This window comes from Salvia splendens, chromosome 15 (assembly GCF_004379255.2).
Source record: "Salvia splendens isolate huo1 chromosome 15, SspV2, whole genome shotgun sequence".
NCBI lineage: Eukaryota > Viridiplantae > Streptophyta > Magnoliopsida > Lamiales > Lamiaceae > Salvia > Salvia splendens.
Genome location: NC_056046.1, coordinates 1,609,640 through 1,625,052, shown reverse-complemented (window position 1 = coordinate 1,625,052; position 15,413 = coordinate 1,609,640). Strand labels below are relative to the sequence as shown.

General features: G+C 45.9%; 1 protein-coding gene across 1 annotated transcript; it reads right to left on the bottom strand.

Annotated features, from left to right (window-relative positions):
- Nucleotides 1-5,610: 5,610 nt before the first annotated feature.
- Nucleotides 5,611-8,491, bottom strand: LOC121768606. Its single transcript, XM_042165135.1, has 3 exons — nt 6,623-8,491; nt 6,213-6,502; nt 5,611-5,620 (listed from the first exon to the last, which is right to left on the bottom strand). Exons 1-3 carry the CDS (start codon nt 8,489-8,491, stop codon nt 5,611-5,613), a joined length of 2,169 nt encoding a protein of 722 aa, XP_042021069.1.
- Nucleotides 8,492-15,413: the final 6,922 nt, after the last annotated feature.

Here is a 15,413-nt window from a genome sequence, read left to right as displayed (position 1 = left end):
CTTCGCAGAGACGAATAAACTCTTCAACAAAATTATGGAGGCAATTGAATATTTAGCAAAAAAAGAGGTCATGGCTAAAAAGGAGGCCACATCTGATTCTATCATCGAGCCTGTTGCAAAAAACGATGATGGATCGACAACAAATGTCAAGTCTTACCCCATCATCGAAGAGATGGTAAAAATTGATGACGAATCGCCCCAAAAGCTGGATGAGCCAATGGTTTTGGTGGAAACCAAATCCCATAGCCCAAAAATCACTGTTGTCATCATTGGTTATGTCACTGAAGTCGCGGAAGAGATCTCATGTCCAAAGACTGTTTCTGCATCACTCGTTGTAATTCCAAACGATACAATTTTATTTGCAGACGAAGATCAAGATAGCAACAAGGAGATGGAAGATTATTTTTCTTACTTTGTCACGACCACAACTTCCTAGTCAAAGAAAGCGCAGCTATTTCGCGACTAAAATTCTAAACTGCCTCAACACATCATCATAATTACTGAAATTAAGGAAATACTGTCTAAAAGTCATCAAGATAGCAAGTTATTACATCAGAGTGAAATGTGGGACATTGTCTTTACTGAGACAAAGCTAGGTCTATGCAGCGGAAGAGTTCCAAGACAAGTATAACATGTATGGAGACATACTACACTAGCTACCCTTCTTTTATTTCATCTTCAGTCCCAACACCTCCTCTGCCTCGATCGATCAACCTGCACATTAAGGAAAACAATATGCAGGGCTGAGTACTTGATATACTCAGTGGCTTATGCCGAAAACTGTTTTCTTTTAGTTGTCAGCCAAGCTGAGTGAACGCGGGGTTTTACTGAAAACAAGTCCCGGTCACTAAAATCTGTTATTTCTTTCTGAAATAGACTGCAGTCTTTTAACTTTCTGATGATATACCATGTCAAGCTGTGTGAATCGGGAATGTGGCCACATTCCCCGATCACTGGGTCGGCCAACCTGGCGCTAGCTCACGACCCCTAGACCGGCCAACCTTGCGCTAGCTCACGGTCCGTAAGTGTACACTAGTCCGAGTAGGATTTACTGACCTACTGGGACCCGAATTCGTTTTAACCATGAATGGCAATCACAAAATAAAACATGGCATGACAACTCATTCAAAAGTTCACACTTATTCTCATAGAGTTCTGTAAATAAAAAGGAAAGAAGCCCACACCTCAATTGCTTAACTCTTGCAAAATAGGTGCTTTCCCCTGTTCTGAGATTATGCGTCGAACGACGACGTTCCTTTACAAAATTAATATATTTAAATTAGACCTCAAAAATCTTGCATGAATGCATGCCTAAGCGTGTGCTTATTATTTTAATTTCTGCCTTCTAAAATTAGAAGTCTTAAATCTTTAAATAAATCGGTGATTTAATTTGTTCTGTAACCGGCTGACCCGTTCGGTATTAGAATTCTCGGATTATCTTAAGTATTTTAAGAAATACTTTCTGTGACTATTAAAGTCCGCTTTAATTATTCACTGGCTTTTATTTCACTCACGGCTTATAAGTTCTTTTCTTCCGTGGCTTAGGAAATAATTTCCATTATACTTGAAAAGAGGCTCTTCACTAAAAGTATTAAACCAAGAACTAATTTCTTAAGTCCAGCAAGGAGTTTACTTAATCTGGGCCAAGGTATTATTTCATTAAGCATTTTCGGTCCAGCTTAACTAATTGGCCCAATTCTTTTCTTCTTCTCATTTAATCTGGCCCAGCTTAATTAATTCCAGGCCCAAGTGATGAATAGTGGAAAAGGCCCAAATACCCCCTTCACCAACCATCGTCACTATCTCTCTCTCATTTCTCAAAAATCCCCAAATTGAAAATGAGGAACCCTAGCCCCCTTTCTCTCCTTCCTCTCGGCGATTTCGCACCCCGCCACCTTCAGCGCTCCTCGCCGGCGTGTGAGGAACCGGAGTCAGCCCATTTCTATTCCGTTCCTCTCCGCATCGCACGACCGCTCCCACCCTCTGTCTCCTACTCGGCAAGAAGGGGTCTAAAATTCGGAAACCTGGGGAGGTGGAGGACTCGTCGCTGTCTAACCGGCGACCCACTACCCACCATCTCTTCCCCCTTTGAGGCATAACCTTGTACGGGCAATTTTGACGACGTTTCGTTCGCGGAGGGGTCACCCGTGGAGGGAAGACGTCGTATTCTCCGTCCTTCAGCGGCATCCCTCGGTCCACGCTGCCGTCGCCTCCATCTTCCTCCCTTCGGCGACGCTGGACCCCTCGGCTTAGGGGTGACACGCAGACGGCGGTTCTGCCGCTGCGGAGACCCTCGTAGCAGTGCGCCGTTTAATCAGGCAGTCACCTCGCCGAAGCTAAGTTCCTACTAGTTATCTTCTTTCTCTTGTCATAGTCTAGTCCTAGTTCGCGTTTGAAAAGCAATGTGGTTGTGCTTCTATGTGACTGATTCTGTGTGGAAGACACCATTCCATGGTTCCTTTCCTCCAGTCTCAAAAGTGCTACACTACCCTAGACATGCATCCTAATGAGGCTGGGGTATGTGCAAGGGAGGTTTACTGATTTCTCAGATTCTCATGTTATCATAAATCGTTTCCATGTTTTGTTTCTATCATGCTCGAATGATGCCATTAAACTTGAGATTTAAGCTGATGGGTGTTACCTTTCCCTTGTACCTCCGCTGAACTTGCTAAGCTACTCCCTTCCTTGGTCTTGACCTCTCTTGCTCCTCCGCTTGCTGCTCCGTTTAGTAACTAGTTTGTTGTGTGGTGGGGGATGGAACTGAGGAGGAGATTGGCATATTTATGCACAGCTTGTAACTGAAAGCTGCACAATGACTGAGGTACTTGGCTGACCTTGCAGCATTCTTTAACTGATTTTGGTGTTTTGTGCTGCCTTGTACTCTGATTCATTCATGAATTTGTCTTCTTTTGCAGGTGCACACTAGAGGTGGCACTGTGGGGGCTGATTTCCGGACTATAACCGGTTTGGGTAGGGAAAGCAAGGGCTGTTACCTGCAGCTTTGCAGAGTATTAGCTGGAGGGGAGCCTGCTGGCTGGAGTTTGCTTCTTTCGGTCCAACACTCACTCACATTTCTGCAAGGTATTGTTTCCCCTTCCCTTTCTTAGTACACTTCTCTTGTTGTCTCTGTAAACGATTGAGGAGATCTAACGGCTGTTGAAACGAGTTGTCATAACAGCCGAGCTCTTCTTCATGTTTTGATCTTTCTCTCCAGATCACGGAGTTGCCGAGCTTGGTGCCGAACTGCCGAGCTTGGTGGCGAACTGCCGAGCTCGGTGCCGAACTGCCGTGCTTGGTGGCGAACTGCCGAGCTCGGTGCCGAACTGCCGTGCTTGGTGGCGAACTGCCGAGCTCGGTGCCGAACTGCCGTGCTTGGTGGCTGCTCGTTTGGCTGGTGTGAGCCGTGGAGTGCAGGGATAAAGCAACCTCTTACCTTCCTTTTTTCGGTAAGTTTTGGTCTTCAAAGCTTAAAGTAGGTTTGTTCCTTATCCTTGCTTACTTTGCCAACTAAAAGCTTTAGTGTCTTATGTAACCTCTTGTTTATCTTGTTGTTTTCTGGCAGGGACAAGAGGCTGACTCTTCTCGGTTGCTGTCTCGTCTGTTCAGCCCAACGGGCCATCGGAAACTGGGCCGAAACCATGCTAGAAGAAGGGCCCGAAGCTAGTAGTTTCATTTGTAAAGAGATAGGGTTTCTATTTGAAATTCTCTCTTTTTCTTAACATGTAAAAGTTTATTGGTGTGTATTTAATTCCAAACACTTGAAATTTGGTGGCTTTGAAATTTCTGAAGTTGTACTTGTACCCTTATTCAAGAAATAAAAATACTCTTTCATTCGTCAATAAAAGTTCTAGTATTTTATTTCATAACTCCCGAGGAATCTAAGTCTCGGCTATTACATTCTACCCCCCTTAACAAAAATTTCGTCCCGAAATTTTGTCTCGGTTAGGTAAAAAGCTGTGGGTACTTCTCTTTCATCTGGTCCTCGAGCTCCCACGTCGCCTCCTCGCGGCCGTGATGCTTCCATAGGACTTTCACTGTTACAATATTCTTATTTCTCAACTCTTTAACTTTTCTGTCCAGAATTGCTTCTGGCTTTTCTTCATAGCTCAAATCTGGTTCTAACACCATTTCTTCTTGGTGCACTATGTGTTTGGGGTCAAACACGTACTTTCTCAACTGTGATACATGAAACACATTGTGAACATTCCCGAAACTTGGCGGGAGCGCTAATCTGTACGCCACAGGGCCGACTGTTTCTAGGATCTCATAAGGTCCGATAAAACGCGGTTTCAGCTTGCCCTTGACGCCAAATCTGGTTATCCCTTTTGATGGGGATACTTTCAGAAAGACCTTGTCTCCTGCTTTAAACTGTAAATCCGTTCTGCGAGCATCTGCATAGGATTTCTGTCTATCTTGAGCTTCCTTGATTCTCCCTCGGATTTGTCGGACAATTTCTATCATTTCCTCTACCGAGTCCGGTCCGAGAATCCTTCTCTCACCAACTTCATCCCAGTAAAGTGGTGATCTGCACTTTTTCCCATATAATGCCTCGTATGGAGCCATGTCAATAGTTGCCTGGTAACTGTTATTGTAGGCGAACTCTATAAGTGGAAGTACTGACTCCCAGCTCACTCCACGGTCGAGCACTACAGCTCTTAACATATCTTCCAATGTCTGGATCGTCCTTTCGGACTGTCCGTCCGTCTGTGGATGGAACGCTGTGCTGAAATTCAGCTGAGTGCCTAACTCTCGCTGTAGGCTTATCCAAAATCTAGAAGTAAATTTTGAATCTCGATCTGAGGTGATCGTTACTGGGACACCATGTAAACGTACGATCTCTCGCACGTAAATCTGTGCCAACTTGTCTGAACCGTATGTGATACGAATTGGTATGAAATGAGCACTTTTGGTGAGGCGATCGATTACAACCCAGATGGCCGTGTTTCCCCGTTGTGATTTTGGCAATCCTGTCACAAAATCCATTGCTATATGCTCCCATTTCCATTCGGGAATCTCGAGAGGCTGCAACTTTCCATAGGGTCGTTGATGCAAAGCTTTCACTTGCTGACAAGCCAGGCATTTTTTCCACAAATGACGCTATGCTTCTCTTCATGCCATCCCACCAAAATTGCTTCTTCAAGTCCTGATACATCTTCGTACTTCCAGGATGGGCAGTATAGGGTGTCTCATGAGCTTCACTCATGATCTCATTTCTGAGTGTCTCCTTATTGGGTACGCATAATCTCCCTTTGAAAGTGAGAGCATTATCCGCCTCTTCGTGGTAGTATTCCCCTTTTCCCGTCCTTACTCTGAGACGGATCTTTTCTAGAGCGTCATCGTCTCTCTGGGCTTCCACAATTCTGGCTCTTAAATCTGGTTCTATGACCAAGGTGGATATTCTGCTGTCCACTGTCTCCGGGGCTCTTACTATTTCCAGCCGCATCTTGGCGAATTCCCGGATAAGCTCTTCCTCTTGTGTGAGGAAAACAGCTGCTTGAGGCGCTGTCTTTCTGCTCAAAGCATCTGCTACTACATTGGCTTTGCCTGGGTGGTAGTTTATACCACAGTCGTAGTCTTTGACTAGTTCCAGCCATCTGCGCTGTCTCATATTCAGATCCTTCTGTTCGAAAAAGTATTTGAGACTCTTATGATCTGTGAAGATCTCACACCGAACTCCGTAGAGGTGATGTCTCCAAATCTTCAGCGCATGGACCACTGCTGCTAATTCCAGATCGTGCGTCGGATAGTTCAACTCGTGCGGCCTCAATTGGCGTGACGCATATGCTATCACCTTACCCCTCTGCATCAGCACGCACCCGAGTCCGACCTTCGATGCATCTGTATACACCACATAGCCGACTCCCGCCTCTGGTACGGCTAGCACCGGCGCTGTGGTCAACTTTTCCTTAAGCAATTGGAAACTTGCTTCACATTCTGGGGTCCAGTTGACTTTAACTCCTTTCTTGAGTTGTTGAGTCATCGGCCTTGCTATTTTAGAAAACCCCTCAATGAATCTTCGGTAGTATCCTGCCAGTCCTAGGAAACTTCGAATTTCATTGGGCGTTGCTGGTGACTGCCAACGTTGCACGGCTTCAACTTTAGCGGGGTCTACTCGGATCCCTTCTGCTGTCACTATGTGTCCAAGGAAATTCACTTCATTGAGCCAGAACTCACACTTGCTGAACTTAGCATAGAGTTTCTCGGCTCTTAACGTTTCCAAGGTGGTTCTCAAATGTTCCTCGTGTTCCTTTTTGTTCTTCGAATAGATGAGCACATCATCTATGAAGACCAGAACGAACTTGTCCAGGTACGGGTGGAACACGCGGTTCATTAGGTCCATGAACACAGCTGGAGCATTGGTAAGCCCAAAAGGCATTACCGTAAATTCATAATGGCCATATCTGGTGCGGAACGCAGTCTTTGGTATATCGTCTTGTCGAACTCTCAACTGGTGATAACCCGATCTCAAATCCATCTTCGAGAACACTCCAGCTCCTTGCAGCTGATCGAAGAGGTCGTCGATTCTCGGTAAAGGATACTTGTTCTTGAGGGTTATTTTGTTCAGCTCTCGATAGTCGATACACATCCTTAAGGTGCCATCTTTCTTCTTTACAAAAAGTACTGGTGCGCCCCACGGCGACACACTGGGTCGAATGAAGCCCAGGTCTAGTAGTTCCTGTAATTGCATTTTGAGTTCCTCTAACTCCCTTGGTGCCATTCTGTAAGGCGCCTTTGATATTGGAGCTGATCCTGGTTCCAGATCGATGCTGAACTCCAATTGCCTGTTTGGTGGCAAGCCTGGTAGCTTTTCTGGGAATACATCAGGATATTCTCGTACTATTGCCACGTCCTCAATTTTCTTGTCCTTTTTCTCTTCTTTGTTCAAAAAGACGAGGTATGCAGGGCATCCTTTCCTCATCATGGTTGTTGCTTGTAGGGCAGAAATAATCGATTTTCGTTTCCTCATGGAGATCCCATGAAACATTACGGGTTCTGTCCCAGGGTATTGTAGCGCTATCTGTCTCTCCTTACAACGGATTGTGGCGTAGTTCTCGGCTAACCAATCCATTCCTAGTATAATGTCGACGCTCCACATCAACATCACATGTAAGTTATGAGCTACTAGGTTCAGGTTTCCCATGGAAAATTTTATGTTTGAGCACGTTCGTGTGATATCTATCAGGCCTCCTACGGGTGAGGACACCCTCATACTATGTTCCATCACGTCCGTAGGCAAGTTCAAAGTATCCACACAAGATGTTGATATAAAGGAGTGTGATGCACCGGTATCAAACAAAAGGGCGATTGGTACGTTGAGGAGAGTTCCCATACCTGCCAAATTGCCTTGCTCCCGTTTCCCTTCCTCGGCCCTGGCCTGCTTCTGCTGCAGTGCGAAGGCTCTTGCCTGTGGGGGAAGTCTCGGGCGTAGCTGTCGCTGAGGACGTGGTGCATGGAGCATCGCCTTCTCTCTCCTTGGTTCAACCTGGAGTGCCCGCAGTTGCGGACGCTGTCCTCCCGTTCCAGTCGCCTTGCTCGGGCAGTTTCTGGCAAAATGTCCCTTCTGCCCGCAGTGGAAACATCCACCAGTCCCGGCCTTACACTCGCCGTCATGTCTCTTCGAGCATCTCGCACATAGAGGTGCCTGGGCTCCGCGCTCCGCAGCTGGAGTCGGGGCAGTTTGGTACCAACGGTTCTGCTGTGGCTTAGGGGCAAACTGTGGTTTCTTAGCATCAGTCGGGACTCGGTCTCCTTCCCATTTCCTCTTTTCTCGAGGGGACCGCTGCTGTGGCGGCGGTGGAGCAGTGGTGACATGTGTCGTCGGCCTCTCTTTGGGCATAGCTGCCTCAATGTCCAGGGCCCGGCCCAATGACTCGACATAAGACAGACCTCCATGACTGGCCAGAGCCATTCTTATTTCCGATCTCAGGCCAGTACAAAACTTTTCGGCCATTTTCTCGTCCGTGTCTACTAGTTCAGGCGCATAGCGTGACATGTCACAGAATAACCTATCGTACTCGGTCACTGTCATCTTTCCCTGTTTCAAACTGTAAAACTCCACCTCTTTGGCCTTGCGGTAGCTCTTGGGGATGTACTTGCCGTACAGCTCATTCTTAAACTCCTCCCAGGTCAGGTGCTCCAACTGTTCACGAGTCATAACCTTTCGCCTAGCTTCCCACCAGAAGTCGGCGGACTCAACCAGCTGAAACTTCACACATGAGAGTCGCTCTCTGTCGGTGCACCGAAGAAAATCAAAGATGCGCTCGATCGCACGCACCCAGGTCTCTGCTGCAGCAGGATTCCCCAGACCATTGAACACAGGTGGGTTCTGTTTGAGAAATGTTTCTTCCACTCGCCTCTCCGGCACTGCAGGAGGCGGTGGTGGAGGAGGTGGCGGTTGTGCTCCTGCTCCCCCAGCCTGGTCTCTCCTAGGTATCTGCTCTGGTACTTGCGCGTACCTTCTCGGCCTGCCTGCTTGTCTTCTGGGAGGCATTCTGTTTATAACACGATATCAGTACTAGTTATTCACTTTCATCAATACAGAGTTCATATTTCCTTAGGATTCGTTTCACAACCCATGCATTCTCTTTCATGCATATGTTTAACAAAATCAAATAGGAGTCACAAAGTGGTACATCATATGCATTCATCATAAAGTGGGAAAATTGCCTCTCACGAGGTCTTAATATCTTTTACATATGACATCACTGCAGTTCTTACAAAAGAAAGGGAAACTAATCTACTAAGCTAGCACGGCTATGTCCCGCCTGACCGACCCCTACTCCAAGTCACTGTCGATCCACATCGGGTCGTCGTGGCTCGTCCCAGGGAGGGGCATCTCTATAGGTGACCATACCTCCTCCTCGCCCTCGGAGGCGACGACCGGCTGCGGGATCTCTGGGGCCATGCAAGGCGCCACTGGTACGTCGAGGTCGGAGACGAAATCCTTGTCCACATGCTTGGCGTAGTAGTATAGCCCCTTGTAGAACGCCTCATCTATTGGGTGGAGGGGCTGCTCCAACTCCTCGGGGAAATGGCTCCATGGGTGGTGGAGGAATCTCTGGTGGTGGCTCGAGGGGCTGTGGAGGGTTGACCCCCACTATCTGGTCCGTGAGACTGCCAATCTGCGGCTCCTCGTCATCATCATCGTCCCCTACTATGTCCTCCTCGGGATCCTCCTCCTCTGGATCCTCCTCCTCTGGATCCTCCTCCTCTGGATCCTCGTTGCTCTCTCCACCTCCTGTGCCACTCTCCATCGGCTCAAACTCGTCGCTGGACTCCGACACATCTCCTATCTCTGCCCTACTCCTGCGACGGCCGGGAACTCGGGACGACTGTCCCTCCTCAAATACCCCGTCTGCCGCCCGCATCAGGGCCAAAGGTGGCAGGCTACGGAACCGCTCACTCCCCGGGGCCTGCATGTCTGGCGGGGGCCCGTTCCCAAAGTGAAAACACCCTGCCGAGACTGCACTCAAGAAGCCCGGCATGTCTCCTATCGGCTCATAGGTCGGAGGCCGCGAAGAAGTGTACAACTGGGCTGTGGTTGCCATCCACCCCTGCCACTCCGGTGGGAACAACTCCACCAGTCTCACGATGCCCTCGTAGGGTTTCACCCCATGCCAATTCGCCTCCTCCCATAGCTTACCATAATGGGCGACGAATTCGGCGAGAGTGTCCCCGTGGCAATGCCGGTACGTCCTGTAGTAACGTACCACCGCATCTGGATCAACACCTGTCCGGAGTGGGCGTCGGTGGGTAAAACGCTGTCGTGCCATCTCTACATAAAAGAAGAAAAGCCCTCATAACGGCTCGTAACTGAAAGTATGCATATACAATTATGCGAAAAGCTGTAAAAGATGGTATGAACTGAGTCGTTGTCTCTCGAAGAGGTCGTACTAGATTTGTCTGTGGCTATGTCTCATAACCGGCTGGTATACACATATATCTATATGTGTACTATCTGTATGCTCAAAGGAATGGACTTCCTTTCTTTGCTGTCTATTGATATTGCAACGATACTTTCTGGTTCGTTGTTGATTGATTTTTTTTTTTGAAATTCTGTGGAATTAGGGGTTCTCCCTAACTGATGAGTTCAGTTGGTCTCGTCGCCGTGGAAGGCGGTAACAAGTTCTCATTCTGCTAATACTTGATTCTGCATGTCTCACCTAAGGTACTTCTCTAAAGCACTCTAGGTTCACATACATAGTCCCCATGACATCTATACATTCATGTCAAGCTCATAAAACACAGATACAGTAAGCATATCTCATGCAAAGTATCAGCTATCACGTTGCATCTTGCAAGCATTTCAAATAAACATTTTCGTTCCCATGAGGGCTGTGAAAATTATTTTCTTTTTCTGGAAAAAAAAAACTTAGAAAATTTCATTTTCTTTCTCAAAATGGAAAAATATTTTCTTTCTTCAGAATTCTCTTTTCTGGACGAGCGGGCGTCGACCCCTGTTTCTGGTGCAGTTGATCGTGTCGAGCTGAGGTGTTGGGATCTTGTACTGATCATTCTGTTCACTTTCTAGCCTAGTGCTACTGTTCTGGACTGAGGCTTAGAAAGAAGGTTCTTGGGTCAGAGCGAAAGAAAAGTGCTCTGATACCACTCTGTCACGACCACAACTTCCTAGTCAAAGAAAGCGCAGCTATTTCGCGACTAAAATTCTAAACTGCCTCAACACATCATCATAATTACTGAAATTAAGGAAATACTGTCTAAAAGTCATCAAGATAGCAAGTTATTACATCAGAGTGAAATGTGGGACATTGTCTTTACTGAGACAAAGCTAGGTCTATGCAGCGGAAGAGTTCCAAGACAAGTATAACATGTATGGAGACATACTACACTAGCTACCCTTCTTTTATTTCATCTTCAGTCCCAACACCTCCTCTGCCTCGATCGATCAACCTGCACATTAAGGAAAACAATATGCAGGGCTGAGTACTTGATATACTCAGTGGCTTATGCCGAAAACTGTTTTCTTTTAGTTGTCAGCCAAGCTGAGTGAACGCGGGGTTTTACTGAAAACAAGTCCCGGTCACTAAAATCTGTTATTTCTTTCTGAAATAGACTGCAGTCTTTTAACTTTCTGATGATATACCATGTCAAGCTGTGTGAATCGGGAATGTGGCCACATTCCCCGATCACTGGGTCGGCCAACCTGGCGCTAGCTCACGACCCCTAGACCGGCCAACCTTGCGCTAGCTCACGGTCCGTAAGTGTACACTAGTCCGAGTAGGATTTACTGACCTACTGGGACCCGAATTCGTTTTAACCATGAATGGCAATCACAAAATAAAACATGGCATGACAACTCATTCAAAAGTTCACACTTATTCTCATAGAGTTCTGTAAATAAAAAGGAAAGAAGCCCACACCTCAATTGCTTAACTCTAGCAAAATAGGTGCTTTCCCCTGTTCTGAGATTATGCGTCGAACGACGACGTTCCTTTACAAAATTAATATATTTAAATTAGACCTCAAAAATCTTGCATGAATGCATGCCTAAGCGTGTGCTTATTATTTTAATTTCTGCCTTCTAAAATTAGAAGTCTTAAATCTTTAAATAAATCGGTGATTTAATTTGTTCTGTAACCGGCTGACCCGTTCGGTATTAGAATTCTCGGATTATCTTAAGTATTTTAAGAAATACTTTCTGTGACTATTAAAGTCCGCTTTAATTATTCACTGGCTTTTATTTCACTCACGGCTTATAAGTTCTTTTCTTCCGTGGCTTAGGAAATAATTTCCATTATACTTGAAAAGAGGCTCTTCACTAAAAGTATTAAACCAAGAACTAATTTCTTAAGTCCAGCAAGGAGTTTACTTAATCTGGGCCAAGGTATTATTTCATTAAGCATTTTCGGTCCAGCTTAACTAATTGGCCCAATTCTTTTCTTCTTCTCATTTAATCTGGCCCAGCTTAATTAATTCCAGGCCCAAGTGATGAATAGTGGAAAAGGCCCAAATACCCCCTTCACCAACCATCGTCACTATCTCTCTCTCATTTCTCAAAAATCCCCAAATTGAAAATGAGGAACCCTAGCCCCCTTTCTCTCCTTCCTCTCGGCGATTTCGCACCCCGCCACCTTCAGCGCTCCTCGCCGGCGTGTGAGGAACCGGAGTCAGCCCATTTCTATTCCGTTCCTCTCCGCATCGCACGACCGCTCCCACCCTCTGTCTCCTACTCGGCAAGAAGGGGTCTAAAATTCGGAAACCTGGGGAGGTGGAGGACTCGTCGCTGTCTAACCGGCGACCCACTACCCACCATCTCTTCCCCCTTTGAGGCATAACCTTGTACGGGCAATTTTGACGACGTTTCGTTCGCGGAGGGGTCACCCGTGGAGGGAAGACGTCGTATTCTCCGTCCTTCAGCGGCATCCCTCGGTCCACGCTGCCGTCGCCTCCATCTTCCTCCCTTCGGCGACGCTGGACCCCTCGGCTTAGGGGTGACACGCAGACGGCGGTTCTGCCGCTGCGGAGACCCTCGTAGCAGTGCGCCGTTTAATCAGGCAGTCACCTCGCCGAAGCTAAGTTCCTACTAGTTATCTTCTTTCTCTTGTCATAGTCTAGTCCTAGTTCGCGTTTGAAAAGCAATGTGGTTGTGCTTCTATGTGACTGATTCTGTGTGGAAGACACCATTCCATGGTTCCTTTCCTCCAGTCTCAAAAGTGCTACACTACCCTAGACATGCATCCTAATGAGGCTGGGGTATGTGCAAGGGAGGTTTACTGATTTCTCAGATTCTCATGTTATCATAAATCGTTTCCATGTTTTGTTTCTATCATGCTCGAATGATGCCATTAAACTTGAGATTTAAGCTGATGGGTGTTACCTTTCCCTTGTACCTCCGCTGAACTTGCTAAGCTACTCCCTTCCTTGGTCTTGACCTCTCTTGCTCCTCCGCTTGCTGCTCCGTTTAGTAACTAGTTTGTTGTGTGGTGGGGGATGGAACTGAGGAGGAGATTGGCATATTTATGCACAGCTTGTAACTGAAAGCTGCACAATGACTGAGGTACTTGGCTGACCTTGCAGCATTCTTTAACTGATTTTGGTGTTTTGTGCTGCCTTGTACTCTGATTCATTCATGAATTTGTCTTCTTTTGCAGGTGCACACTAGAGGTGGCACTGTGGGGGCTGATTTCCGGACTATAACCGGTTTGGGTAGGGAAAGCAAGGGCTGTTACCTGCAGCTTTGCAGAGTATTAGCTGGAGGGGAGCCTGCTGGCTGGAGTTTGCTTCTTTCGGTCCAACACTCACTCACATTTCTGCAAGGTATTGTTTCCCCTTCCCTTTCTTAGTACACTTCTCTTGTTGTCTCTGTAAACGATTGAGGAGATCTAACGGCTGTTGAAACGAGTTGTCATAACAGCCGAGCTCTTCTTCATGTTTTGATCTTTCTCTCCAGATCACGGAGTTGCCGAGCTTGGTGCCGAACTGCCGAGCTTGGTGGCGAACTGCCGAGCTCGGTGCCGAACTGCCGTGCTTGGTGGCGAACTGCCGAGCTCGGTGCCGAACTGCCGTGCTTGGTGGCGAACTGCCGAGCTCGGTGCCGAACTGCCGTGCTTGGTGGCTGCTCGTTTGGCTGGTGTGAGCCGTGGAGTGCAGGGATAAAGCAACCTCTTACCTTCCTTTTTTCGGTAAGTTTTGGTCTTCAAAGCTTAAAGTAGGTTTGTTCCTTATCCTTGCTTACTTTGCCAACTAAAAGCTTTAGTGTCTTATGTAACCTCTTGTTTATCTTGTTGTTTTCTGGCAGGGACAAGAGGCTGACTCTTCTCGGTTGCTGTCTCGTCTGTTCAGCCCAACGGGCCATCGGAAACTGGGCCGAAACCATGCTAGAAGAAGGGCCCGAAGCTAGTAGTTTCATTTGTAAAGAGATAGGGTTTCTATTTGAAATTCTCTCTTTTTCTTAACATGTAAAAGTTTATTGGTGTGTATTTAATTCCAAACACTTGAAATTTGGTGGCTTTGAAATTTCTGAAGTTGTACTTGTACCCTTATTCAAGAAATAAAAATACTCTTTCATTCGTCAATAAAAGTTCTAGTATTTTATTTCATAACTCCCGAGGAATCTAAGTCTCGGCTATTACATACTTCCACCTTGAGGGCAAGGTGGTTTTCAACGGTGGGGGAGTTGATAAGGACCCTATATTTTATTTTATTCCGGAAGGGAGCTGATATTCTAGGATTTGATTTGCTTTGATTTACTTTCCTAGTTCGAGACTGACCCTAACAAACTACAGGCACGGCCATTGTTGGAAGCGTACGCTGTCGATGAGTTGGTAGATCCGAGGCTGGGAAGCTACGCAGAGGGCGAGGTGTACTGTATGTTGCATGCTGCGTCGTTGTGCATACGTCGCGACCCTCAAGAGAGGCCGCGTATGTCTCAGGTAAGAAAACAATGATTAGATCTTGAGATATTTCATGCTTTTTTTACACAATGAAATCTATGTACCTGCCTTGGTGAAATAGGTGCTTCGATTACTGGAAGGCGACGGGATGGATTCGGGTCAGCTGATGACACCGGGGTCGGAGGTGGGGAGCCGGAGCGGAAGGATGGCGAATGAGTTGTCCGGGCGATTTAGCTCGAATCTATCACTCAACTAGAGACAGAGATGCATCAAGAAGTTGTTTTAAATTGATGCTGTCAAGATTTTTGCCTCGTGTATAGCAATGGTAGTGTAAAGTTTATGTTTTCATTATTGAGAAATGGATACCCTATTGCTTGGTTAGTAGTATTATATACATATGTTGGTTTGACACAATCTTCATCTAGAATCAAGTTACAAATATCTATCAACAATTATTCCTGCAATTATTTAGCTTAATATAGGAATGAATGAAGAAATTCATCATTTGATTGCTGTTGTCAAAGAAGGCTTTGCTCATTAGATTGATTAAAATCTAAGCCCAATTTGTTTGGGCTTTGGCTATGCATGGAGTTTCTTTGGGTAGCTGCACTATTATTATTTAAATTTTCAATTTGAAAAAAAGTGTCTGTCACTGAAAAAATAAAATATTTAATTGTTACTCAAATTTTGAAAGATATAATGACACAAATCAAAATTGACCCAATATTCATAATCTTATGGACAATTATCCATTTTCTAAATCTGCTGGATGAGCTTTAGAATTTCATGCGTTGCGAATACAAAGTTTGATAACTTTTTCACTTATTATTCCATCCTTTTAAGATTCACATGGAAACCAAAGTAGTACTCCACTGTGTTTAACCCAAATTTTTAAACACTAAAAGTGCTTTAAAATGATTGTAACCATTAATTAGCATCGTAACGGGAGCTTAATAATTTTCTTTATTCTTTGAATCAAGAGCTTATTAGTACTCTTAAACTCGGTTTCCGAACTTAACATGGTTTCTGCTTTTTTTGATGATCAATCATTTTTATTTA

What these genes read in the sequence shown, in the direction of transcription:
- LOC121768606 (XM_042165135.1), bottom strand. Translation starts at nt 8,491, where the DNA reads ATGCCTCCCAGAAGACAAGCAGGCAGGCCGAGAAGGTACGCGCAAGTA. An exon ending in TGTCGCCGTGGGGCGCACCA is followed by an intron (nt 6,503 to 6,622) that starts GTACTTTTTGTA and finishes CTCTTCGATCAG; the next exon opens with CTGCAAGGAGCTGGAGTGTT.